Source organism: Delphinus delphis, chromosome 20 (genome assembly GCF_949987515.2).
Source record: "Delphinus delphis chromosome 20, mDelDel1.2, whole genome shotgun sequence".
Taxonomy (NCBI): Eukaryota; Metazoa; Chordata; class Mammalia; order Artiodactyla; family Delphinidae; genus Delphinus; species Delphinus delphis.
In genome coordinates this window covers 7,345,736-7,373,003 of record NC_082702.1, presented here as the reverse complement: position 1 = coordinate 7,373,003, position 27,268 = coordinate 7,345,736, and the positions used below count along the sequence as shown (strand labels likewise).

General features: G+C 51.9%; 2 protein-coding genes across 3 annotated transcripts; one reads left to right on the top strand and one right to left on the bottom strand.

Annotated features, from left to right (window-relative positions):
• Positions 1-3,570: 3,570 nt before the first annotated feature.
• Positions 3,571-20,593, bottom strand: NOSIP (nitric oxide synthase interacting protein). Of its 2 annotated transcripts, none has more exons than XM_059999964.1 (9): positions 20,518-20,593; positions 11,379-11,551; positions 10,692-10,797; positions 8,683-8,764; positions 7,075-7,234; positions 6,867-6,985; positions 6,546-6,733; positions 6,322-6,430; positions 3,571-6,140 (listed from the first exon to the last, which is right to left on the bottom strand). In XM_059999964.1, the coding sequence occupies exons 2-9, from the start codon at positions 11,446-11,448 to the stop codon at positions 6,069-6,071; spliced, it is 906 nt and encodes a 301-aa protein (XP_059855947.1). In that variant the 5' UTR covers positions 11,449-11,551; positions 20,518-20,593; the 3' UTR covers positions 3,571-6,068. The 2 variants fall into 2 exon arrangements, with proteins under 2 accessions (XP_059855947.1, XP_059855948.1); XM_059999965.1 differs by having other exon boundaries at positions 11,379-11,449; positions 20,518-20,534.
• Positions 20,580-26,944, top strand: PRRG2 (proline rich and Gla domain 2). Its single transcript, XM_059999966.1, has 8 exons — positions 20,580-20,673; positions 21,389-21,454; positions 22,107-22,203; positions 22,389-22,564; positions 22,748-22,787; positions 24,724-24,859; positions 25,711-25,848; positions 26,333-26,944. Exons 3-8 carry the CDS (start codon positions 22,119-22,121, stop codon positions 26,349-26,351), a joined length of 594 nt encoding a protein of 197 aa, XP_059855949.1. The 5' UTR covers positions 20,580-20,673; positions 21,389-21,454; positions 22,107-22,118; the 3' UTR covers positions 26,352-26,944.
• Positions 26,945-27,268: the final 324 nt, after the last annotated feature.

The window sequence follows — 27,268 nt, the reverse complement described above, 5'->3', positions numbered from 1 at the left end:
CTTGGGGCTTTTTCCTCCGGAATAAGCCCGTTTGTTTTGTATTTGAGCGGGGGTACCCTGTTGGAGAGAGGCAATAACAGCTGGACTTTTTCCCGATTTGTGAACGGGATCGTTTGTTTCTTTGGATGCTGGCGTTTGTGTGCACTGTTTGTGTTTTGTTTGTCTTGTATTTCTGTCTTTAAAAATTGGGGAATGGGGCTTCCCTGGTGGCGCAGTGGTTGAGAGTCCCCCTGCCGATGCAGGGGACACGGGTTCGTGCCCCAGTCCGGGAAGATCCCACATGCCGCGGAGCGGCTGGGCCCGTGAGCCATGGCCGCTGAGCCTGCGCGTCCGGAGCCTGTGCTCTGCAACGGGAGAGGCCACAGCAGTGAGAGGCCCGCGTACCGCAAAAAAAAAAAAAAAAAATTGGGGAATGTTTCTACTATCCCTAAAGAAAGTCCTCTGGGGTGTATTTTGGGTAGGTGATCTGATTACAGCTATTAATCCATGACTGAGAGGAAGATGATATTTCATGGTAACAATGTGTGGCCACAGTACCTGTTAAGATCTCCACGAGAGGGCTAGGGAGGGTTATCTTGGGACCCTGTGCCCCATGTAACGTCACCCTTGCTGTGGTGTTAATTCCGTCGCCTGCAGTCTCCTGTGTTGTTGGTCTGGATCCAACAGCTCTCCAAGGAGTCGCGTTGCGTGAGGGTTGAGTTGATGGCTCTTGTGATATGTAAAATCCCGTGACCAAACTTGAGGGTTTATTTAGGTTTTTGTTTGTTGTTAGGGGTTTTTCATTTCATTTTGTTTTGGTACCATTTTTTCATTTACAGATTGATGTCAAATGAAGGAAAGGAACACAGACACACACACACACAAACACCTGTCTGTTCTTGTCCAGAAGTAGGACATTCCCAGGGAGAAGAGAAAGGTTCCACTTGGTTCCTAAAATCACTGAGAGGCCCGTCCCAGAATTCAGCCTGGTTGGTGGAGGCCAAGGCCAACAGGCATCCTTTTAATGGTTAGAGATGCTTCCTCGCTATTTATGGTTTTATGGTTGCCTTTGAATGGCTCTGTGGTTATTCTGTGGAGAAACAGGGAAGAATGATGAAATCCTCTAGGTGCAAGCATTTGTGCTGCTACACTAGGGTGGGAAAAGTCAGACAGTTGTCACTTTATGGTAATAAAAACCCAAGGGAACATCTGTCGTACAGCAAGAAAAGGAGTGAGGGGGACTCAACACAAAGGAACCTGCCCTACCGAAGATCAGCAAATAGACTTAACTCAAATGCTTCAAGCTGCAGGAAATTTCAGATACCTGCTGGTGTTTGTGGACACGTTCAGAATGGATGGAAGCATATCCCACCTGGACAGAAAAAGCCTCTGAAGTGGTGAAAGCTCTCCTTAAGGATATTATTCCCGGATTAGATTGTCTTACACCCTTCAAAGTGACAATGGACCTGCTTTTGTCTCCAGTATAACCAAACAGGTATCTAAAGCCCTGCAAATTAATTGGAAAGTCCATTCCTCCTGGAGACCACAATAAACAGGAAAAAACCCAGAAAATGAATCATACATTAACAAGAAGCATTGCTAAAATATGTCAAGAGACTAATTTAACTTGGGATAAGACCTTGACAGTAACTGTTTTGTTTTATCCAGAGTTTATAATTGTTATCTGTGGGAGGGTTGGAATTTTAATCCAAGTGTGACTCAAAGCTTTTAATTATAAACATGATGACATACTGCCCCCTAGTGGCGGACTGTGGAGAATTGGTTTAGGAAGGAGTAGGGCAAATTTGTAGCTCTCTGAGGGCTGCATGTTTGAAAACATTTTTTTTTAAATCAAAATAATACTCATACATAGCAACAAATTATTTTTATGGAGAAACTTATGATAAATAGCTGCTCAGCACCCGGTCACTCTTAGTGTCTCTCCCCAGGTTTGTTGTTTTTTTTTAATCTTTTGCACATTTTAAATTTTGGCAATATACTCGTAGGATACAAAATTCTAAATACATATGATGATACTAAAACCAAAGCCTTCCTTCCACTAAGGTCGCCTCTTCTGGCAGCCAGTGTTTTTCTCAGGGAGAATTTACACAGAATTAAGCAAAAAATGCACAACTTGTTTTACTTCTAATGGAAATGATAGCAGATAATAACCTTTCTTGTTTCTCTTAATGCTTTTTTTTTTTTTTTTTTTTTTTTTGCGGTACGCGGGCCTCTCACTGTTGTGGCCTCTCCCGTTGCGGAGCACAGGCTCCGGACGCACAGGCACAGCGGCCATGGCTCACGGGCGCAGCCGCTCCGCGGCACGTGGGATCTTCCCGGACCGGGGCACGAACCCGTGTCCCCTGAATCGGCAGGCGGACTCTCAACCACAGCGCCACCAGGGAAGCCCAATGCTTTTTTTTTTTTTTTTGAGCCAGAATCCTCCAATTTTATCTTTTTTTTTTTTTTGCCATACGCGGGCCTCTCACTGTTGTGGCCTCTCCCGTTGCGGAGCACAGGCTCCGGACGCGCAGGCTCAGCGATCATGGCTCACGGGCCCAGCCGCTCCGCTCCGCGGCATGTGGGATCTTCCCGGACTGGGGCACGAACCAGAATCCTCCAATTTTAAAAATTATTTATGGGCTTCCCCAGTCTTACAGCTGAGTGATATTCTTCTGGATAAATTATTTAACCAGTTCTCTACTGAACAACATTTAAGTTGTTTCTAGTCTTTTCTCTTCCAAAGGATGCTGCACAGAAGGCACTAGCACATCCGTAATTTTCCATGAATTTAACTGCAGATAAATTCCTAGAAATGGAATTTATGAATTCGGTAGACACTGCCAAACTGCCAAGGACATCTCTTTGTTATTGCAGTGAATTTTTTTTTTTTTTTTTTTTTTTTTTATATTGCGCTGCGCGGGCCTCTCACTGCTGTGGCCTCTCCCGTTGCGGAGCACAGGCTCCGGACGCGCAGGCCCAGCGGCCATGGCTCATGGGCCCAGCCGCTCCGCGGCATGTGGGATCCTCCCAGACCGGGGCACGAACCCATGTCCCCTGCATCGGCAGGGGGACTCTCAACCGCTGCGCCACCAGGGAAGCCCCTCATCTGGCTTTTTACTTAGCATGATGTTTTCAAGGCCCGCGTTTTAGCGTGGATCAGAATTCCATTCCTTTTTATGGCTGAATAATATTCCATTGTATGTCTAGCACATTTTGTTTATCCACTCATCAGTTGATGGACATCAACTGGGTTGATGGGTTGTTTCTACACCATTAGTGCTGCCAGGATCATTCATGTAGAAGTTTTTGCATGAACATGTTTTTAATTTTCTTGGGATCCCTAAGCTGATTTTTTTAAGAGAAATGGAAATCTACTCACACAAAATGCCCCGCCCCTTTTCTGCATTTTTAAATTTTAATTCATATAAAGTCCACTCTCTTTGGTGAATTTTGACAAATCATCTTCATACAACCATCACCACAGTTAAGATTAGAACAGATCCATCCCCCCTCCTCAAACTCTTGTTAACCCTCCTTGTAGTCAATCCCTCCCCCACCCCTGGACACCAAGGATTTGCTCCCTGTCTATATAGTTTTCGCTTTCCAGAAAAGTCTCCCCAATTTAAAAATCTCAACAAGTAATCACAGTTGTCCTAAAGTACTGTTTGTGGCTGGTTGAGGCTGGAGCCACCAGTGGGCACACCCCACCAAGCCCCACCACGCCCATTTCTTGCTCTGAACATCATCTATTTTTAAATATTTATTTATTTACTTTTGGCTGCGCTGGGTCTTTGTTGCTGCGCATGGGCTTTCTCTAGTTGCAGCGAGCGGGGGCTACTCTTCGTTGCGGTGCGCAGGCTTCTCATTGCGGTGGCTTTTCTTGTTGAGGAGCGCGGGTTCTAGGCATGCGGGCTTTAGTAGTTGTGGCACGCAGGCTTAGTTGCTCCGCGGCATGTGGGATCTTCCCGGACCAGGGCTCGAACCCGTGTCCCCTGCATTGGCAGGCGGATTCCTAACCACTGCGCCACCAGGGAAGCCCCTTTGCTCTAAACTCTAGACCAGTGTCTAAGGAACCTCTGTTGAGAAAACACAAAATTTGTCTCCACTTCCCATCCCTCCCTTCTCCTGCCACAGCTTCAGCTGTGGTCTGACTCTTGCTTCCTCTCCTTGTTACCTTTGAAATCTTAAAGGAAACCTATGGCTTAGAGTGAGGACCTTGACTCACATCCCACCCCTCCCCGCAAAGAGTGTCTCAAAGGGCCTGTGAACTAAATAGTGGCATTTAGGCTCCTTGTGGAAATCCAGAATTTCCAATCTTGCACCTTTAAATCTTTATTTGGGGTGGGGAGTGGTCTGTACCACACATAAACAGGATCCTTGGGGCGGGGGGGGACTGAGAGAAAAGACTCGGGGTGGTTGAGAGCTCTTAAGAGGACGGGGATTGGGGGGTGTTTAGAGAAGGAGGGAAGATCTCTTATCATTCTGGGTAAAGGGATGGGGTGGGAGTTTGCCAAGGTGGAGAGGTCTGTGGGTGGCAGTGTGGGAAACCTAGGGGAGGAAGGGTGCAAAGGATGTGGAGGAGGGCAAGACTGAATGAGGCGGGTGCAGGTATCTGGAGGTGGCTGACCTCTGGGTGAACCTGGGCTCAGCTATGGCCTTGAGCAGTGTGACTTTGGGCAAGTTGTCTTCTCAGCCTTGGTGGGCTGTTCTGCAAAATGGGTACAAGCATCCTCCCAAGACAATGGGACTGGGAGACCAAGAGTGGGGCGTGAAGGCTCTTAGGGACCAAGGGAAGGGTCTAGAAGCATCTGAGGGAGGAACTGCTGGGTTTCCGGGGCTCCCCAGGGTGCAAGGATGACCCACCCTCCTGCTAACACCTTTCCCTGCGGCCAGACGCACCAACTGGTCCTGTACCAGACAGGGGCTTGCCCAGCACTCAAGGACACTCTGAATCTCGCCTGGGCATTGGATTAGAAGACCTCTTACCAAAATGAAAAGGTAGAGACTGTTCAATGAACAGAACAGTACTTGCATGGAAATCTCACTTTGGTTGAAAAAACTCATGTGAGAAAGACCTGGAAGGACAGGACCTGGGTATCGCTCAGAGAGTCAGGACTTTTTTTTTTAGAAAGTGTCCTTTTTTATTTTATTTATTTTTTAATTTATTTTTTATTTTTTGCTGTACGTGGGCCTCTCACTGTTGTGGCCTCTCCCGTTGCGGAGCACAGGCTCTGGACGCGCAGGCTCAGCGGCCATGGCTCACGGGCCCAGCCGCTCCGCGGCATGTGGGATCTTCCCTGACCGGGGCACGAACCCGCGTCCCCTGCATCGGCAGGCGGACTCTCAACCACTGTGCCACCAGGGAAGCCCGAGAGTCAGGACTTTTAAGACTTTATTTTTGCAATCTTTGCTTGACTGTATGCTCTGGTTCTCCACACTGCACAGGGTCTGCTTTTGTGATTCAATGGTTATTAAAAACATAGCTTTAAAGGCCACCCCTGCCCTCCTAGTCAAGTCTGAGCTCCAGGCAGGTCCACTAGGCCTGGGTGCTCTGAACTCCTCCCTCGTCACACCTGCCGAGTGCTGCCTCCGGGACTTTGCACTTGCGGTTTCCTCTTCCTCTTCACCCTCCAGCCTCCAGGTGGTGGGGGAGGAAGCGTTCCTGACTGCCTTCTCTAGACAGGGTGCCGGCTGTTCGCTTTCTCAGTCACACACAGCACTTCATTTCCTTTACGTGTCTTATCAAACTTTACAACGGGAGACGCGTTCCGGGTCGCCTCCTGGGCTTCAAATTTGGTTTAACTCAAAAGAAAGTGCGGGGACTTCTACAGTCCGTTAAAGTGGCGCCCTCCTGTGGTCGCGGCCCAGACTCCGACCTCTGGCCACTCAACCCATTTAAAGCTGTGCGTTTGCATTCGATTCAGATATTACTCTTAACGTGAGACCACAATCAAATATTTTTAGCCCACGCTTTCAAAACGCAGTCATTCCTGAGCTCACGCTGTCACCGGGCTCTGGCGCGGTGAATGACGGCGCCACACGGCCTGTCGCGTCCAACAAGCCCATTTATTTGGTTTACCGCGCGCTCAGGCCTGCATCACTGGCCGGGACTTCTCGGCCTGCAGCTTCACTCCGGAGCCCGCGAAGCCCGTGCCGCCCTAGAGGAGGAGGAAGAGAGGCAGCGGGGAGCTGGGGTGCCGTGGGGGTTCCCTGGCCCGCGAGGTTCGGTTGGGCCCCCGCTCCCTTAGTGGGGCGGGGCCTCGGTAAGGGAGCGGGCCCTCTGGAAGCAGGTCAGGGTTACCGGAAGGCTAGGGGACAGGGAGGAGGGGTGCCACTCACCCGCTGCAGCACGATGATGTCGCGGTCCGTGAGCTTCTCTCCGGTCACGGGGTCCACCATGTCCTTGCGAATCAGCTTCTCCACGCACTCCACGGTGACCACGGCCCCACTGCAGTGAGGGTGAGTGTGGGGCACGACGATCAGAGGGCCCGCCCCAAAGAGAGAGCCGCACCCCAAGCCCGCCCCGTCCCACAGGTCCCCAGGCTGTCCCCCAGGCGACTCACGAGGGCCGCAGGACGGCGCACGGTGTGGCGTTGCTCAGGCTGTCGCGGGTCACGGCACACACGTAGCGCTCGCTGCGCGTGATGAGCCCCACGCGGTCCACGGAGCTGTCGAGCGGCGTGAAGCGCACGGGCGTCAGGTCGGACATGCGCAGCGGCTTCCCGGACATGGGGCAGGTCACAATGCGCGACTGGGGAGCAGGAGGGGGGCCGAGTCAACAGGCGGGGCTAGAGCCGGGCGGAGGGAGGATGGGGGCCCTCAGGACCCTGGCCCTCTCTGGCAAAGCGGGCACACACAGGCGCTTGCTGGAGTAGGGGGCTCACCGGCTTCTCCAGCTTGGTGGCCTTGGCCTCGGGGGTCAGCGATGGGATCCAGAAGCTGGGCAGCGCTTTGTCCTTGTCCTTGCCTGTGGGGCCCGCACTGGACCCGGGTCGGGCATCATCTGCGGGGGGGAGAGGGGTTCGGACGCAACCAGGGAGGCACCTGGCCCCGCGGGAGCCCCACCCACTTGCATGTCCACTTCTCTCTCACCTGGGCAGTCCCCGGAGGCGGCCTTGGGCGTGAAGGGGTTGAGGGGCCGGCTCACGATGGCCGCCTCCTTCTCCAGGAAGCCCCGCACCTGGTCCTGCGCGGCCGCCCGCCGCAGCCCCTTCTGCTCCTCACGCCGGGCGCCCCGCTGCTTCTCGTAGGCCTGCGGGCAGCCAGGCAGGAGCGAGCTAGGCATCCCCCTGTGGCTTGTGAGTTTGGGGCACCCTAGGTGGGGGCTGGGGTGCCTCTTGGAATTTAAAGGTGGGTGAACTGGAACCCATACAGGGGAGGTTCCTGGCAGAGGCTCTGTTTGGTGGAGGCTGGTGACTGCCTGGGTGTGAATGTTTAATCGGCTGCACAGTTATCCATGGTGTGCCTCTGCTGCCTTTGCCTGTCCCTTCACCAACTGAAGGGCAGTTAAGCCATTTCCACTTTAGCTGGTTTGGGACTCGGTGGTCAACAGCTTGGCTGAAGCGGGACTGCCAGAGCTCAAAGCCTGCCTTTGTCACTGATTAGCTCTGTGGCCTCCAGAAAGCACTGTGACCTATCCTGGCCTCAGTTTCTTCATCCGTAAAACGGGCTGACAATGGTGACCTACCTCGGAGGCTCACTGGGAGGGTTACACAGGAAGATTTTTTAAAACACTTAGCACCTGGCCTGGCACATAGTAAGTGCTCAATAAATGTAATTTGGGGCCATATGTTATTAATTATACAGTATATCTTACCACTTATCTATTATACAGTCCATACAGTGTAGACTCTGTCCCTGCCCTCAACGGCCCGAGTTCCAGGATAGTAGGGAGCAGAGAAGGTTTATGGAGCCATGAAGGCTCAGGCAGTGTGAGGGCAAGAGGAGACACTGCTCCGGCCACCGAGTGAGCAAGGAGGGAACGCTGACGCTGACTGATGCTCGGGAGGGCTTCCGATGTGGGCTGCACGATGAGGGGGCCACCAGGCTGGGTGGAGGACCTGGGCAGAGGGGAAGCCACGCACTCCAGACCAAAAACTCAACAAGAACCTGGCCCCCAGTGCTTCCTGAGCTCTGGAAAAGCCGGCAGGACAAGGAGGGAGACAGGGTCCCTCCTAGCCACAAAATGAGCTCAGCAGTGGAAGGTGGGCCTGGCTCCAAGAAAATGCCTAAGAAGTTCTTATCTGTGAGCATTTCCCGCATGCCCTGCAGTGCCCTCTAGTTTGGCCCTGTCAGCCCATTTTAGAGACAATAAAACTGAGGCCCAAGGAGATGAGCTGGCATCCACTCATTTACCAAGTATGTCCCGAGAACCTAGGGCCTTGGGGTGGGTGAGAGCCCCGCTCCCTGCCCCTGGGGCCTGTATCAGACAGCCACAGGTAGAGTCACAACTGTGACAAGTGCCAAAGAAGAGGTGACAGGGGCAGGCCCTCAGGGCCCTGGACTAGCAAGAGGCCAGAGGAGGCAACACCTGGGCTGAAATCTGGAGAACGAGAAGAATTTAACCAGAAGTGGGAGGGGACGGTGTGCCCAGCAGAGGGAACAGCACAGGAGAGGCCTGGGCGGGGAGGAATTTAGATGCGAGGCCCAGCATCGAAACCACCTACCCACGCCTGCACCCCCTTCTCCCAGCCCAACCACCTTCATCTGCCGGGCGATCTCCTTCTTCTGGTGCAAAATGTACTCTAGGATTGCCTCCCGCTCATACAGGTAGCCATCGGGGCTGCAAAGAGAAGAGGGGATGAGAAAACATGGGCCTGGCCCAGGCCACATGGCCAGAGATTGACAGTCACCTGCTGAACATCAGCTCCCTGCCCAGGGCAACCACTGAGCGTCTTCTAGGCAACTGCTCGCTCAGGGCTCGGCTCAGCTCTCTGAGGTGACCGCACTGTTTTAAATCTCCCGGCTTTAGAATGTCCTCTGATGCGCAGGCAAAATCTCGCACTGTAAACGGTCAGCTCAGCAGGCCTGGGCTGTGCAAACCCTGCACATTCCAACCAAAGGACTGGCTCCTGGGAGGGCACCTCTAGGCCTTGGAATGTCCTGCCTGTTAAGAGTGTCTCTGTTTGCCTGGGAGGCTGGGACCATGTGGTGTGAGCTGGACCTCTGGAGGGGCTGAAGACCAAGGTCAGCCAGGCCTAGGTGACTGACGTCCAATAAAAACCCTGGACACCAAGGCTGGAGCGAGCTTCCTGGTGGGTAGTAACTGCTGTGGCGAAAATTACGCGCTTTCCTGCGACTCCACTGAGAGAGACAAAGGAAGCTTGTGCCTGGTCTCTCTGGGACTCTGCCCCATGTGTCTTTTCCCACTGCTGATTTTATTTATTTAAAAAATTTTGGGGGGGCTTCCCTGGTGGCGCAGTGGTTAAGCATCTGCCTGCCAATGCAGGGGACACGGGTCCGAGCCCTGGTCCGGGAAGATCCCACAGGCCGTGGAGCAGCTAAGCCCAAGCGCCACAACTACTGAGCCTGCACTCTAGAGCCCGTGAGCCACAACTACTGAGCCCGTGTGCCACTACTGAAACCCGTGCACCTAGAGCCCATGATCCACAACAAGAGAAGCCACTGCAATGAGAAGCCCGCATACCACAACGAAGAGTAGCCCCCGATCGCCGCAACTAGAGAAAGCCCGCGCGCAGTAACAAAGACCCAATGCAGCCATAAATAAATAAATAAATAAATAAATTTATTTAAAAAAAAATTTTTTTGGCCGTGCCACGCAGCATGTGGGATCTTTTATTTTATTTATTTTTGGCTGCGTTGGGTCTTTGTTGCTGCGTACAGGCTTTCTCTAGTTGCGGCGAGCGGCGGCTACTCTTCGTTGCAGTGGGCGGGCTTCTCATTGCAGCGGCTTCTCTTGTTGCGGAGCACGGGCTCTAGGTGCGTGGGCTTCAGTAGTTGTGGCTCATGGGCTCTAGAGCACAGGCTCAGTAGTTGTGGCGCATGGGTTTAGTTGCTCTGTGCTATGTGGGATCTTCCCGGACTGGGGATCAAGCCCGTGTCCCCTGTATTGGCAGGCGGATTCTTAACCACTGCGCCACCAGGGAAGCCCGGCATGTGGGATCTCAGTTCCCCGACCAGGGATCAAACCCATGCCCCCTGCACTGGAAGCTCAGAGTCTTAACCACTGGACTGCCTGGGAAACCACCCCCATTGCTGGTTTTAATCTGTAACCTTTTGCTGTCATAAGCTGTCATTTGAGGATAACTGCTTTGCTGAGTTCTGTGTTCTTCTAGTGAACCACTGAACCTCCCGGTGGCCTCGGGGACCCTGAACCACGATCTACTTTCATCGCGATGTCTACAAAATGGACCAGTAATTGAGCACATATTTAGTCAGTGGACTAAGTACCTTCTACCCATTATCTCGCTGAAGCCTTTGCCAGACGCTAAGAGGTAGGTAACAGTAAGCACTCCACACGTGAGCTGTTACTATGGGCTAGCCACTTTCCAGGAGCCCTGCCCTCTATTGTGAATGTATTCTTTTCCACACCCCATGAAGCGTACTAGGATCATGCCCATGTCTCAGAGGAGAACACTGAGGCTGCGGGAGGGTAGGTGGCTTGCCAGGGCGCCCTGGCTGTGCAGCCCCCTCCTGGCGATTCCCTTGCCCTCGTCACCCTGACCCGCCCACCCGTGTTCCCAGCTTACGTAACAACAGGGTCGTGGCACGGCTGCAGAGAGAGGCAGCAGCAATCGAAGTCCTTGACGGCATCCCGGCTCAGTCGAATGTTCTGGGTGCCGTAGCCTGAGGCCGCTGGGGACAGAGAGAGGCAGAGGGATGGAGAGGCAGGAGATGTGCCCTTCTCCAAACCCAGAGAGAAAGGCACAGAGAGGACTCCGAGGTAGGGGGACTCAGAGAACAGGCAGTCAAGAGCTTGGGCTGTGTGTCTGCGTTGGGGACAGGGCTGCACAACCCACAGGAAGGCGTTCATCCCCAGAGGGTAAGTGACAGACAGGCCCTGTCCCTGAGGCAGCTCGGGGAAGAGGCTCGTAACTGACTCCCCTCGGGCCTTCTGGCTCTGTGACCAAGCTCAAGCGTCTGTACCTCTCTGGGCCTCCGTTTCCGCCTCTGGAATACGGCCTGACAACAGTGATTCCTTCCTCAGTGGGTGTTTGGGAGGCTTAGCATGGAAGGCACTTAACGCAGTGCCCACGACAAGGCAGGGAGAAGGTCGCTGGCTCACGTGGGCTGTTACGTTTCCGGTCGTGACCATCAGTCACGTGGCTGTTACTTACACGGTCGGGGGAAAGACACATGCCCAGAGAGCACAACCAGAGGAGCAAAGTAACATGGGGACTTCAGGGTCCATTTGCCCCCTCCCCCAAACCCAGTACCTGTGTCCTTCTTCTTCTCATGGTAGGTGTAGACGGCCCCCGCCGTGCAGTTCTTGCCGTGGCGTGTCATCCTGGGGGGTAAGGAAGGGGCAGCTGCAGGGCTGTGTGTCCAGAGGGGGCCCACGCAGAGAGGACTGGACCTTTCTGGCCCCCGATCTGATCTGACGGGAAAGCTGGGAGTGGGGCAGGGGAAGAGAGTTTTGCACACGTTAAATGGTTAAGAAATGCCTATACCTCCCCAAAACAAATATGGCACTCAACCCTGAAAAAGACCTGAAGTTTGCTTGTGGAAGTGGTGTCGGAAGGGGTACACGTTGTGAGTTACGGTGAGGTGGTGGAAGGAGGGTTATCTGATGGAAAGTTCTAGCACCAGATGTGATCGGTGGGGCTCGTAACACGAATGGGGAACTGAAGCGCCCAGTAGATGTTCTGGATGTGTTGAGCGTGTGCTCTGTGTATGCCTACACGCTCATTTCAACCAAGCACACCTGGCTTCATTTAGGTGCAACATGCCTTATGTTCAAATTGTTCCCTAATGTATCCATCGCATTGGAATAAATCTCGAGTTTTCAAAACAAGTGTTAGAGCAGAACTGACTGTACACGGAACGCTGGCAAGTCAACAAGAAAAACCCAGCTACCCCAAGAGGAAAATGAGCCGAGGATGTGAAGAGGCGATTTACAGAAGCAGCTCAAAGACTAACAGGTAGATGGAGAGATGCCTCCAATTCTCCTCACAGGAAAACCACAGTGAGACATCATTTTAAATCTATCACTAGGCCGGCGGGCGAAACTTTGAGAGCTGGATAAGATAGCTGGATAGGGTGAGGGTGGGTGATAGGAATCCCCTCAGGTGATGCTGGGGGAACACAGGCTGGTGGTACTTCAGCAAAGCGAGTGCAGGCGATTCTGCACTTGGGCGTATGTGCCCCAAAGGCGACAGCACTAGGGAGCATGTGTGAGGATGTTCACAGTGGTGTTATTTATACTGGAGGGGAGTCAAAGGCAACTGAATATCCCGCCCTCGTGGAATGGATAGTGACTGCCCCTCACGGAGGCCACCCAGCAGTGAGACGCAACTGACCAGGCGTGCACAGAGCGTCGTGGGTGACTTCTTTTCTTTTGGCAGTGCCACGCAGCTTGTGGAATCTTAGTTTCCCAACCAGGGATTGAACCCTCACCCTCGGCAGTGAAAGCGCGGAGTCCTAACCACCAGACCAACAGGGAATTCCTGTGAGTGGATCTTAAAAACACAATGCTGGGTGAAAAAAGTAAGAAATAAAACAATCTGCACATGAACAAAATGATACATTTTAAACACCTGCAAACAAAAGATGATGCCTGTAAGAATGATTGCCCATGTAGGGGAGGGGACTGACTGGGGGATAAATAAGAATAAACGGAACAAGAAGGAGGGGGTTATATGGATCAAAGGAATAAGACCGGCCTGGGCCTGAGTCCGAGGTTGGCCCCCTGCTGGCTGTGACTCTGGACTTGTGATTTCCTCTCTGAGTCCTTTGGTAAGAAGTGGGGAGAACCACAGGATCGAGTTGACACGACTGGATTGCTGTGTGGATTAAATGAGGTCATACTCAGAGCATGGCATATGGAATGTTCAGGAAATACTTTCTCTGGCTCTGTGGCTGAAAGGAGGATCCAGAAGGTGGGGGAGGGAGGCACAACCGGGAGCACCCACAATGTGAAAGGCAACTTCATCTTATTTCCCGGTTCCGGATGCTTTCAGAAACTTGCCTTTCACTTTCAAAACTCAAACACCTCTCCTTGAGCTACAGATCTCGCACTCCCCCTACTGGCATCTTCCTCCCAGAAACCCATTTTTTGTTTTGTAGGTATATTTACGTAGAATAGATGCACAGACCTTAAGGATGCAGCTTGATACGTTCTGACAATTGCATACACCCTCGTAACTACCCGCCCCAATCGAGATGCGGAACATTTCTAGCACCCCAGCCGCGGCCACTGTGCTGATTGCAGAAGGTAACCTTGGTGAAACACCCCAACTCCACCCACCGCCCCTCCTCCAGCTTCCCCTCACCCCCAGCTTTGGAGCAAGCCCAGCACCTGCTGCCACCCAGCTCACCTGCCATCCCCCTCCTCCGCCCTGGCCCCATGGCTTCCGCCCCAGCTCCCCCCTCCCCACTGGCACTCATGAAGGTCGAGTTCACCTCCTCAGGGACAAATTCCCCACTCTATTCTTAGTTGTCAACTGCTTTGACCCTCTGCGGTATTTGGCACTGGGCTGCTTGTCTTGTAGCCAAGTTCTTTGGCTTTGTGGACCGGGACATTTTCCCTCTGAGAGAGAGAGGAACCGCTATAGATGGAGCATTTCATTATTTTGCCAGGCGGTCATGGGAATAATCCCAAGGGACACTGCTTGACCCCTGACCCCCAGGCCAACTCTCAATCATCCAACCTCAGCCACCCTCTGAGGTCCGTCCCACCCCCATCTCCACTTTGGAGAGGGGCAAACTGAGGCACAGAAGTGAAGCCATTTGCCTAGGGCAGTGGTTCTCAAAGGAAGGTCCAGGGACCCCAGGGGTCCCTAAGATAGTTTCAGGGAGTCCACAAAACTATTTTTGTAATACTAAATCATGTTTGGGACTTCCCTGGTGGTCCAGTGGCTAAGACTCTGTGCTCTTGATGAAGGGGGCATGGGTTCGATCCCCGGTCAGGGAACTAGATCCCACACGCGTGCCGCAACTAAGAGTTCGCATGCTCCAACCAAAGATCATGCGTGCCGCAACGAAGATCCCACGTGCTCCAACTAAGACCCAGCGCAGCCAAATAAATAAATAAATAGAAAGAGAGCGCTCTAAAAATAAATAAATAAAACAAATGCGTTTGCCTTTGTTCCTCTCCTTCTCTCCAGTGTCTAGTGGGGTTTTCCAGAGGCTGTGTGACTTGCGCTTGTGCACCCTTGGGTTTTAAAAATGTCTGTTATATTATGCGGAGTGAACAGAGCCAGGTAGAAAAGGCCACGTGTTGTTGATTCCATTTATATGAAAGGTCCAGAATGGGCAGGTCCATAGAGACAGAAAGCAGATTGGTGGTTGCCACAGGCTGGGAGAAGGGGGGACCGGGGGCGGGGGCGTGCAGTGGCTGCTAAGGGGTATGGGGTTTCTTTCTGCAGTGATGAAAATGTCCTGAAATCAGAAAATGGTGATGGTTGCAAAAACAGTGATTGTACGGAAAGCCACGAATCGTATACTTTAAATGGGTGAGTTTTGTGTCACGTGAATTATATCTCAATCAAGACCGTTTCATGCCTGTTTTCCTTTCTCATATGGCAAATCGCTTTTTCTTTCGGCCATGCAGCGAGGCTTGCAGGATCTTACTTCCCTGACCAGGGATCGAACCCAGGCCCTCAGCAGTGAAAGTACCGAGTCCTAACCACTGGACTGCCGGGGGAATTCCCCTGATATGGCAAATCCTGATAGACAGAACTCCCACAAACAAAAGCTTTTTGGAGTCCTTGATGATTTTTAAGGTGCTGAGACCAAAAAGCTTGAGAACTGCTGACTAGGGTTGACCAGGGGTCAGCAGCTCTATTGTCTCCCCAGTGAGGAAAACCTCAAAAGAGAAAACAGAACTACTACCATCTCACGTCACTAGCTTTTCAGAGAGGCCACGTCCAAAGTAACATCAGCTGTTATATATCCTCCTTCCCATTTTACAGAGGAGAAAACAGCCTCATGAAGTCCCCCAGCTGGGAAGCGGCAACAGAGCCAGACTCGAACCCAGGCAGCCGTGTGGGTTAACCTTAACCATGTGACAGCTGCAGTCCTCCTGGGGAGGTTACAATCCAAGAATAAAGGCCAACTCATTCCCGTTCTCCCAGAAAGTCTTCAAAATCCAGAGTCTAGTCCACTCTCTCAACACATCTCAATTCAGACACGAAAGTTCCATTGCAGAAACTTGTCCTATATTTCGGGTTCATAAAATTTACAGGAGCAAATGTACATTCACACGCTCTGCTTGTGCCAAACGTACTTAAAAGTTTTCCAGGAATTGAATCCAGTATCGGTGCTTGAATTTGAATTAATTAAAATGAAATGATTAAAAAACACAGTCCCTCGGGGGCACTAGCCACATATCAAAGTGCCCCACAGCTTCTGGGGACTCGTGGCTACTGTGTTTAAAAAACATGACCACAATACCATTAATGCATTAATAATCCCTTCACATCCTTTACTATCCAGCTGGTATTCAAGTCTCCCTTATTCTCTCCCGACTGTCTTTTTCTGCAGTTGATTCGTCTGAATCCTGAATCTCTTGGGACCAGAGAACCCTCTGAGAACTAAAGGATGCTACGAGCCCCCTCCCTTTAATAGCGTGGGTCACGTGGGTGCTGCAGGCCGTCCCAGGCGGGTGGAGACCTGTGTTAAAGGAACCCAAAGCGTCGATTACACTCGAGGAAATCACAGACACAAACAGGATGTGTTGGAAGCAGGAAAGAGGGAGCTCCCTAAGAGCAAAAGCGAGGGTCTGAGATGTTCTATGAATAATGACTGGTATTTATTTAAGAGGTTTGGTGAACCTGGCCCTGTTCTAAGTATTTTATACATATTAACTCCACCAGATGCCACAACCCAAGCAGTTGCTACAAACAAGGAAACAGAGGCAGGGAGAAGGTGCCCAAGGTCATGCAGCCGGGGTCTGACCCAGGCATGAGTCTGTGGCCTTCACCACCCCTGATGCTGTAGCCTCAGGCACTGTGCTGACTCTCACGGTGGAGTGGGGCAGCTCCTGTAACCCTGGACCTTCCCCGTGGAAATCCCGTGTCCTTCCTCCTCCCAGGCTCCATCAGGAGTCGCCTCTTCTGGGAAGCCTGAGTTAGGCATTCCTGGTGCTCTGACAATGCCCTGATTTCCATCCATTATAGCTGCCACCCCTCAGAATTTCTCCCCCCAGACTAGAAGCCCCTAGAGGCGGGGGCTGGGTTGGACTCCAGGATGGGTCCTGGCACTGCATGGCACCTGGGGGGCACAGAGATGTCAGATAGGATGTTAACCACTTCCAACCCTAGGGCCGGGAGAGGTGTGTAATCAATGAATGAATCGTCCATCCAATCAATATAAAAGCACTACAGGAATAGAAATGACCATCACATCCTTCCAACACTTATGCACCAGGCCCTGGGCGAAGCGCTTCACAGTTCTGAACGCATTCGGTCCTCGGGATAACCTGCGAGGTAGGTTCTCCCCATTTTAGAGGTGAGAAAACAGAGGCCCAGAGGGATTAACTGGTCTCTTCCTCAGTCTGTTCCTTGACAGAGGAGCCCTGGTGAGCTTTTCAAACGGGAGCTTAGATCACGTCACTCTCTTCTACTGCTCCTTGGATGTGGCTCAAGGTGAAAAACAGCTTGGATAAAGAAATGTGGGAGGAATGAAAGAATTGGAAAGCCACCATTTTGCAACCCCTGATGACATAACTGATTCACTAAGGCACCTGATGGCAACTGGACATCCGCAGGGTGCTGATACTTGCTAGCAGAAAGGAGAAAAACATAGCTTTACAACGGCGTGTCTGTGCTGTTCCTACCTGTATCAGTCAGCTAGGACTGCCAAAACAAAATGCCATAGGCTGGGTGGCTTACACAACAGACGATGATTTTCTCACAGTTCTGGAGGCCAGGAGTCTGAGATCAGGGTGCCACCATGGCTGGGTTTTGGTGAGGCCTCTCCTCCTGGCTTGCAGATGGCTGGCCACCTTCTGGCTGTGTCCTCACAGGGCGGAGAGAGTGCTTGCTCTCTGGTATCTCCTGCTCTTCTAAGGACACCAACCCCATGGATTAGGACCCCACTCTTATGACCTCATTTAACACTAATTACTTCGGGAAAGGTCCTATCTCCAAATAGTCATATTGGAGATATAAGATTTCGGGTGGGGTTGGGGACAAACGTTAAGTCTGTAAACACTACCTGAAGGCCCCATCAATCTCACCGTCCCTAAAAGTGGGACAGCCAGGTGTGCAGCTAGCAGCGCTGAAGCCCCCATGCCAAGATGCCTGAAGCTAAATTAATCAAGGCTTTCCATTTAATTTCCTGATTCCAGGAAGCCAGAGGCTAGAGCAGGGATCTGCCAGACAAGGCTAGACAGTAAAGATTTTCACCTCTGTGGGCCACCTGCCCCTGTCACAACTACTCAACTCTGCCCTTGTACGGCAAAGCATCCGTGGACACTATGTAACTGAATGGCCATGGCCGTGTTCCAATAAAACTTCTTTTATGGACACTGGTATCTGAATCACATATCACAAAATATTCTTCTTCTTTTGATTTTTTCCAATTTGTAAAATATTGAAGTATAGTTCATTTACAGGATTGTGTTCATTTCAGGTGTACAGCAAAGTGATTCATATATATATTCTTTTTCAGATTCTTTTCCCTTATAGGGTATTACAAAATATTGAGTATAGTTCTCTGTGAGATACAGTGGATCCTTGTTGGTTACGGTCTTTTCCAATTATTGAAAAGTGTTAAAAACCATTCTTGGTTTGCAAGCTGTACCAAAACAGGTGGTGGTAGCCAATCATCTGTCTGACAAAGGAATTGTATCTAGAATATATAAGAAATTTACAACCCAATAATAAAAAGACAAATAACCCAATTTAAAAATGGGCAAAGGATCAAAACAGACATTTCTCCAAAGAGGATATATAAATGGCCAATAAGCACATGAAAAAAATGTTCCACATCATTAATCATGAAGGAAATGCGGTCAAAACAGCAGTGAGGGACTTCCCTGGTGGTCCAGCGATTAAGACTTCGCCTTCCAATGCAAGGGGTGCGGGTTCATTCCCTGGTCCAGGAGCGAACATCCCACATGCCTCATGCCTCGTGGCCAAAAAAACAAAACATAAAACAGAAGCGGGGCTTCCCTGGTGGCGCAGTGGTTAAGAATCCGCCTGCCAATGCAGTGGACATGGGTTTGAGCCCTGGTCCGGGAAGATCCCACGTGCCACGGAGCAACTAAGCCCATGCCCCACTACTACTGAGTGTACGCTCTAGAGCCGGCGAGCCACAACTACTGAGCCCGTGTGCCACAACTAATGAAGCCCACATGCCTAGAGCCCGTGCTCCGCAACAAGAGAAGCCACCACAATGAGAAGCCCGTACGCCGCAATGAAGAGTAGCCCCTGCTCCCAGCAACCAGAGAAAGCCCGCGCACAGCAATGAAGACCCAACACAGCCAAAAATAAATAAATAAATTTAAAAGAAAAAGAAAAAAAGCAGAAGCAATACTGTAACAAATTAAATAAAGACTTTAAAAAGGGTCCCCTTGAAAAAATCTTAAAAAAAACAAAAACAAGAAACAGCAGTGAGATACTACTTCACACCCACAGGATAACTACAGTCAAAAAGTCAGACGATGGACTTCCCTGGCAGTCCGGTGGTTAAGACTCCGCTCATCCACTGCAGGGGACACAGGTTCGATCCCCAGTCGGGAAAGATCCCGCATGCCACTCGGCATGGCCAAAAAAAAAAAAAAAGTTGGATCATAACAAGTGTGGAGAAATTGAAACACTCAGACACTGAGGGTGGGAATGCAAAATGAAGCAGCCACTTTGGAAAAGTCTGGCAGTTCCTCAGAAGGCTAAACACAGAGTTACCATTTGATTCAGCAATTCCACCGCCAAAAGAAATGAAAACTTATGTCCACACTAAATCTTGTACACAAGTGCAAGCAGCATAGTCACAATAGCCAAAAAGTGGAAACAACACAAATGTCCATTGACTGACGCGTGGATAAACAAAATATGGTATATCTCATACAAAGGGATATTATTTAGCTTTAAAAAGAAGTACTAATACATGCTACAAAATGGATGAACCTTGACAACATTATGCTAAGTAAAGAAACCAGACAGGAAAAATATTCCATTTATGTGAAAAGTCCAGATTAGGTTAATGCATAGAGAGAGGGTGTGGCAATTGGGGAGGGGGGTGCAGCGGGAATAATGGAGGAATAAGTGAAAGGCCATCACCATTTCAAAGAAGCAAAAAGACAAGTTCAGATGGTGGGATGATAACGGAATAACTGATCCAGTTTCTTCAATGAATCAATTGCCAAGGAAAAAAACAGGGTGGGGTGGAGGTGAGACTGTTTGAAATTAAGAGCAACTTAAGAGACATAACAATGACTTGAATGGATTCTGATTCAAAAAAGTGAAACTTCTTTTTTTTAAAGGCATTTTTTCAGAAGGAGAATTTGATTATGGACCAAGTAATAGGTAATATTAGGGTTGCTTTTGTAAGTGTAATAGTATTGTTGTCATGGAGGAAAATGTCCCTGCTTTTTTGTGTGCGTGTGTGCTTTTTAAAAATTAAAATTTTTTTTAAAAGTTTAAGTGTAGTTAATTTACAATGTTGTAAAAATGTCTCTGTTTTTTACACATGTATCCTGAGGTATTTACGGGTGAAATGTCACGATGGATAGGATTTGCCTTATATATTTAATCTTAAAAAATACCCAGCCAATATGTCAAAAAATATTAATAATTGGTAACTCTGGGCGATAGAGATTCTTCTATTATTCTCTCACTTTTATATAAGTTGGAACATTTTCATAATAAAATATTAAAGTGAAATTGCTTTAAGGACCCATCAAGACCCGAGTTCACACCGAATCAGCAACACCATCAGGAGGTGAACCCAGGACTGCCTGACCCCAAAGCTCCACAGAGGAAAACGTTAACCCAACAGCTACTCCGAGAGGGAAGCGGCTGTCAAAAGGGTGCAGGGAGGCCGCGGCAGGCGACTGCACAATCCTTCTCCGCCCTCCCCATCACAGTCTGGGAAACGGAGGCCTGGAAAGCGGTGCTTCTTCCTCAACTCTCACTCATTAGACCCCTAGGAGTCCCAGTCTCCTCTTTCCCCTGGGATTCCCGGCCCATCCGTCTGCAGTGGAACTAAAACTACTGAGAACTGCCGGCTGAAGGTTTGGCTACCTCCAGGGAGGTAGTCCGGCTTCAAACTTGGGGAGCCTAGAGTGCTCTATTAAGGATTGCCAGGAAGTCAGGAATTCAAAATCCTGTCCTAGCTCCCTCAGGAGCCCAAGACTCTTGCCCACCGGAAGGCGATCTCACTAACACTAGCCTTCCACCGCCTGGAACTCACCTCACGAACGACTTCTCCTTCGTCGGTAGCTACTTCAACTGTACCCCTACACCGGAAAGGAGCGCTGTTTTCCCTCTCCGCTCCGCTCACTTCCGCCCGGCAGAAGAGACCGGAAGTAGATCTGCCCCTATTTGCGGAGGTATCTCTTCTGGCTTGGTAAGTGCTCCCTTCTTCTCTTCCGCCCTCCGGAAACGTGAGTGGCAAGTCGAAGGTTCCGGTCAGTGAAACTGGCGTGAATAGAGGGCGTGCTTAGTATATACTAGGCGTTTCCCTGGGCCGGCGCTTTGCGTCTCCCTAAGCCTGTGTTTAAGGGCTAATCACTTCGCCCAGAGATTGTAAAGTCCGCTTACCAGAGCATATCATCCACTTTTCTGCTGCAAAATAAGAGACAATAGAGAAGGGACAACTCCTCTGTCCCCACTTTATAAATGGAGCAGTTGAGAAATCGGAAGTCAGAGCCGTTCTCAGGAAGCAGGAATTTACTACGGCATACCCACCTACCCCCAGGGACCAAGGCACAAGTTTCCCGCCAGTTTCTAGATACCTAGATATCTGGAGACCTAGCTGTTTATTTCCCTAGCTCTGTCTGGCGAGCTCTCTGGGGGGAAATTGGATAGGAGGGGAGGGGGCGCCTATCCAACTCCCTAAGTGCCCCACGGTGTCGGAGACCCTGGCCTCCCTGTGGGGCTCTGGACCTTAGACCCTTAATCATAAGGTCCCTTTAAATACTTTGTCCCTTACCTGAGTCCCGCCCAGGGCAGGTAATCGCAAACCCCGCCCCTCTGGCCAGAAACCGGGATTTTGCCGACTATAGTTAACAAGGTAACCCCTCCTTCCTCTCCCCTCCCTTCTCCCCTGTCCCCCTTCACAGCTGGCTGCAGCTGGCCGAGGAGGCCCTGATTAAGGAGGAGGGGACAGTGCTCACAAGTCTAGGCAGGTAAGTGAATGTCCCTGGAGGCAGAGCTTGGCTTGGGGACCCTGGCTACCTGGCTCCCTGCTCTTCTGGGACCCAGAGGTTGGGGCCCCCAAACCCAGGAGTCCAGGACCGCTGCCCCCTCCCCCAGCTCCTGGACCCCAGGACACAGGCCTCTGGTTTTACCTCTTCTGTAATTTTTGATTCTGTGGCTGAATGTGGCAATGGGCACAGAGAGGTGGATATACATGGAAATTACCAGGAAGAAGGAATCCCTATCAATGGACATGTTTATGAGCTCCTACTTTGTGCCAAAAGCCATGCTGGGGGCTGCAGACACAGCAGAAAAAAAGATAAAACTCCTGGCTCTGGTTTCTGGAGGGACACTGCCTTTGCTGAAATCCTGCCTCTGAATCTTGCAAACTTTATGAACTTGGGCAAGTTCTTTTACTTCTCTGTGTCTCAGTTTCCTCCTGTATCAAACGGAGATAATAATAGCACCGTGGTGAAAATGAAACTGAGTTGATAGAGGTAAATGACCTTGAATAGTGCCTGGTCCAGGATACAGGCCACGTAAGTGTCTGCTATTATTATAATTCCTGGACCACAGGGTCTGGGCAGGGAGACCTGGCCTCATTCTCTAGGAGCTGAGGCACTTCTCACCTAACCACATTAGTGTCCACAAAATATGAGGAGCCACCGCTCTGTGCTGCTGCTGTACCTGGGACTGACCACCTGCCTGGACACCTCACCCAGTGGGGAGCAAGACCAAGGTGAGCGTTTGCGGGAAGAGCTGGAGTCCAGGCACAAACATCCACCTTCCTCTGGAAAAACCCTGCCTGCAGTTGCCTCCTGCCCCAGGACCCCAGAGCTCTTCATCCCCTTAAGTTCTGGCTCCTTCACGTCCCCAGTCCTAGGAACCCTCCGTTTTTCTGTCTCTTATGTCTTTTCGGTCCAGAAGTCTTCCTGGACCCCCCAGAGGCCCAGAGCTTCCTGGGCAGCCGTAGGCGGATTCCACGAGCCAATCACTGGGACCTGGAGCTGTTCACGCCAGGGAACCTGGAACGGGAGTGTCAAGAGGAGAGGTGTTCCTGGGAAGAGGCGCGGGAGTACTTTGAGGACAATACTCTGACGGTGAGGCCCTGGGGTCCCCGGAGTCCCTCTGTCTTCTCCAGGACCTGGGCTGGGGGGGAGGGTCCTGCCCCTCAGCGCCCTCTCCCCTCGTGCCTCAGAGATCATCAGGGCGGGCTGGTTTGGGGGTGTAGAATCTCCCAGCTGATGCCTCCTTTCTGCCTTCTCTCCTCCTGCCCATTCAAGGAGCGCTTTTGGGAGAATTACATCTACAATGGCAGAGGAGGTGAGTCGCGGGAGCCCTCATTCTGTGCAACTAAGGCAGCTCCTTTCTGTGGATGCTGAACGAACATCCCCCGGCCCGATCTCACCCGCTCCATGTTCCCTGCTCCTGAGTTCCTGGACGGGGTTGGTAAAGAAATCCCCTCCTCTGAGACTAGAGCCCTTGCCCGAGGAACCCACCACACCTTATTCGGAATAGGTCCCATGTCCCCAGGAAGGAGGACAGTTGGTAGGAGAAGCTACAGCCTCAGGCTCAGAGGCCCTGGCCCACCTGAGCCCCTCTTTGGAGTCCAGAGCCCCAGCCCCTTCTGCAGCTTGGTTGCTAGGGGGGTTGCTCCCTAGCAACGGGTCTGGGCTAGGCCAATTGCTGGAAGCCTGTCTGTCCTCACCTGCCCGATCAGCCCAGCCCCAACCCCTCCTCTGAGTTCTGAGGCCCCATCGTGGCTGCAGCCTTGTTGCTAAGAAGGGGCTGCTCCTTAGCAACAAAGCCTGGCCAGGCTGGACCAAGGAAGACAGCAGCACTCACTACCTGGTTGGCTTCCCCTCCCCCACAACCCCATCCTGGCTTCAGCCTGGTTGCTAAGGAGGCCTTCTTCCTAGCAACCACACCTAGCCAAGCTCAGGACCCAAGGCCTCCTGCCCACAGGAGGACCCCCCTCCAGGCACAGGGTATCTCACCCCTGAGTGGCCTGGTTGCTAGGGGTGTTTCCACCTTAGCAACAGGCCCTAAGTCTGGGCTGAAGTCCTCACATTGGTTGCTAGGGGAGGTAACTGCTTTGCTACAGGCCTATCAAGGCCTGTTGGCTTCTTGAGTCCAGCTGAAACATGTCGGAATCAGGAAGGCCGTCCCCCACCCCCGGCTTCTTAGTGCAGCTTTTTGCTAAGAGGGCTAAAAGCCTGAGGTTTACTGTTTGAGGAAAGTCCCCCCTGCCCAGTGCTAAAGGGAGTTTCCCCAGCAGCAAGACCTAGCAAGGCCTCACAAAGCCAGGGTCCTCCCTGTGCCCCACCCCCCTTTTCCTCAGACATGAAGCTTCGATTGCTAAAGGCGCTTTACCTTAGCCAAGGGTCGACTTGAGTTCTAAACACCAGCAGTCTGTTTTTGAGGGGATGTCCCTACATTCCTCCTTGATAGATAAATTGTTCCTAGCCTTCTGGTAAGGCCTTGCCCCTCCTTAGCCTGGTTGGTAAAAGGTATTGCATTCCAGAGGGGACGGGGTTGCCAGATAAAATACAAGACAGCTCCCCCCACAGCCCAGTTAAATGTGAATTTCAAATACACAGGAATAATTTTTTAGTATATCTCATATATTCCATGGAACATACTTATACTAAACAATTAGAATTCCCTGGCAGTCCAGTGGTTAGGACCCCGTGCTTCCACTGCAGGGGGCATGGACGGGTTCGATCCCTGGTCGGGTAACTAAGATCCTGCATGACGTCTGCGGTGGCCAAAAAACAAGAAATTCACTGTTTATGTCAAATTCACATTTAACTGGGTATCCTCATTATTATTTGCTAAATCTGGCAATGCTCAGTATGGGGGTTCGGAGAGTTGGCTGTCTGAACTCCCTACCCTAAGTAAGCATGTCACCTGCAATCTTAGGAGGGTTCTCTCTCCTCTTAGAGAGACAATTGTCCTATTTTCTAGTCTCAGATGAGGTTATCCCAGGCCCTTTCTGCATTTAGTTCATTGCATTTTTGCAACCTATTAGGGAGGGGTTATTATTCCCATTTTACAGAGCAGGAAATGGAGGCTCACAGAAATGAGTGAGGTGGGTTGCCTGAGTTCACACAGCTAGGAAGTGGCCCCAGCTCTGCCTTCTTGGCCCGTCGTCTTCCCTCAGGGGAAATCTGGAAAGGTTTCCCCTACCTCAGGGGAAGGTATCTGGATGTTGGAGAGGGTGACAGCCCCTGACGCTGTGCCCTCCTCCCCCCCACAGGACGTGGACGAGGGGACGTAGCAAGCATGGCTGTGGGGCTGACAGTGGGCATCCTGCTCATGGTCCTGGCCAGCCTGGGAGCCTTTTGGTATCTGCATTGCCGTCAGAAACGAGGCCAGCAGCCCAGTCCTCAAGAGTAAGGGGGCTTTGGGGAGGAGGGGCTGGGGAGCAGGGAAGGGAGGAAGGGTCAACCTAAGGAGATGGGCCAGATTGGGGGCGGTTGGGCGCTGCTGAAAGATCTGAGGAGACCGTCATGTGGAGAGTGAGTCTGCGAGATTCTGTGTCCAGTTGTGGCATCTCTCTGACTATATCCACAGCACCTGGCACAGAGTAGGAACTCATTCAATATTTGCTGCCTGGCTGTCTTTGCAGTACCAGTTTTATGTGTGATTATCATTCTGTGGGTATTATATCTGGTGAGGCTGCAGCCTGTGGTCTGTGGGTGTCTGTGGGATGTCAGTTTCCGTGGTGACAAGGTGTAGCTGTGTTTGTGTGTGCCTGTGTCAGTTGTCTAGGTGTGTCTCTCTCAGTGGCAGGGTCGAAGAGAGGGCTTGAGCATTAGTCTTGAAGTATAGTGGGTCCCAAGGTTTCTAGGAAGGGTTTATTGTTAAGAGTGGATCTGGGAAATTTGTGGCTGAGTGTATCTCTGTTGTGTCTGTCTGTTTCTTGTGTGTGTCTGCCTGCCTCTCTGCAGGGCTGCGTCTTTCTCCACGACTCTCTGCTTGTATCTGGAGCACATGTGTCTGTGAACGAGTCTGTCTCAGCAGTTGTTGATTTCTGTGGCTGCCTGTCCCTGTGCATCTATCTGCCTGTCACTTCGAGGTGCTTTTCTGTGTGTAGAGTCAGGTTGAAGGTGACTCTTTTTCCTTGGTCCATCTCCCTTCCACCTCTGTCTCCCCACCACCCTCAGTGTCTCTGTCTCCCTACCTCTTTCCTCCTTCTCCCAAGGCTCTCTATCCTGCTAACAGTGCACCTTCTTGTCCCCAGGGCCGAGCTCATCAGTCCCCTGAGCTCTCTGAGTCCGCCGACGCCCCTGCCTCCACCCCCACCCCCAGGCCTCCCCACCTACGAGCAGGCGCTGGCGGCCTCTGGGGTGCACGACGCACCACCGCCCCCCTACGCCAGGTATGGGGCTGGGCTTCTGCCTGGGGGCGGGGCGCAGAGGGGAGGGCACTGCCGGAGGAGGGGCGCGGGCTTAGGGGCGGGATTTGGGATTTTGAGCTTATTATCCGGGGCGAGGTTTGGAGGGCGGTGGCGTGGCCTGAAGTGTGTGTGTGTGTGTGTGTGTGTGTGTGTGTGTGTGTGTGTGTGTGTGTGTGTGTGTGTGTGTGTGTGTGTGTGTGTGTGTGTGTGTGTGTGTGTGTGTGTGTGTGTGTGTGTGTGTGGTAGTAGTAGTATAGGTGTGTTTGTGTGTGTGTAGTATTATAGGTGTGTGTGTGTGTGTAGTATTATAGGGGTAGGGGTGTGTGGGTGTGTGTGTAGTATTATAGGGGGGTGGGTCTTGTACTCAGAGGATAGGCTGAGACACCCAGGGTGGGTCGGAGTGGTCTTGGTTGAGGGCGCTAAAACAGCCGGGCCTTGACTCCCCACTGTGCCCCTCTCCTTGCAGCCTCTGGAGGCCGCGCTGAAGAGCTGTTTCGAGCTGTTTCGGAGTCGGGGTTCTCCGAACCGTGCCCCAGATTCACACCGGATTCCGGAAACCCCCAGGCCTCTTAAACTCCGGAGCTGAGCTTGGAGGGGTGATGGCAGTAGGGATCGTCCGGCCCGAGGCCTACCCTAACACACGTGTTTCCGCCGCCTACGGATACACGCAAGTTCCCGGGCAACGTGTTCCCGCGTCCCGGCGCCTCGCAGGCCCCCACGCTCTCCTAATGGTGGGGGTACCCACCAGCCCCGCCCCCGGGATAGGCGTGCGTGGAAACTCCGACTCAGGCGCGCAGTGCCTCGCAGACTCGCGTGTGAGTAGGTGTGACACGGCCATCTCCCGCAGTGTCACGGGCCACGGACAGGCAGAGCCCCGCTTGTGTACACGCGTGTTTTCGTGCGCTCCCCGTGCGCGCACGGGGGCACTCTGCAATCCGGGGAAAGGGTGGGGGGCATATTTGCAAGCGTGCTTGGTTGGGGGCAGGCGCACACTGCACCTGGGGGACTGGAGTTGAGCTCTTTCCCTAAATAAAAACCCTTTGGAAAAGAGATCCAAAAGAGTGAAATAATGCAAAAAAAAAAACCACAAATAAACTGAACCGCGTTCCCGGGCGCGTCTGTTCCCGGGCGCGTCTGCGCACGGCAGAGCTGGCTTTCTGTACAAACGCTGCGCCCTACACCCTCAGGCCCTGCTAACGCTCTGTGTCTGCCTCTCTCTCTTTTTTTTTTTTTTTCATTTGCACGGGATTGTGGGAGGAAGCGGAGCGCAGCCAGACACCCCGCCGCCCGCCCCCCCTCCCCTCCCCCCTCCCCCAGCCGCCTTGTGCAAAGATGGCTGCACCGTGAGCGCAGAGGAGGAGGAGGCGGCGGCGGCGGCGGCGATAGAGCGAGCACCCAGCGC

What these genes read in the sequence shown, in the direction of transcription:
- NOSIP (XM_059999964.1), bottom strand. Translation starts at nt 11,448, where the DNA reads ATGACACGCCACGGCAAGAACTGCACGGCGGGGGCCGTCTACACCTAC. An exon ending in CCACCAAGCTGGAGAAGCCG is followed by an intron (nt 6,734 to 6,866) that starts GTGAGCCCCCTA and finishes CCTGCTCCCCAG; the next exon opens with TCGCGCATTGTGACCTGCCC. An exon ending in ACATCATCGTGCTGCAGCGG is followed by an intron (nt 6,141 to 6,321) that starts GTGAGTGGCACC and finishes CTCCTCCTCTAG; the next exon opens with GGCGGCACGGGCTTCGCGGG.
- PRRG2 (XM_059999966.1), top strand. Translation starts at nt 22,119, where the DNA reads ATGAGGAGCCACCGCTCTGTGCTGCTGCTGTACCTGGGACTGACCACC. An exon ending in CATCTACAATGGCAGAGGAG is followed by an intron (nt 22,788 to 24,723) that starts GTGAGTCGCGGG and finishes TCCCCCCCACAG; the next exon opens with GACGTGGACGAGGGGACGTA. An exon ending in CAGCAGCCCAGTCCTCAAGA is followed by an intron (nt 24,860 to 25,710) that starts GTAAGGGGGCTT and finishes TCTTGTCCCCAG; the next exon opens with GGCCGAGCTCATCAGTCCCC.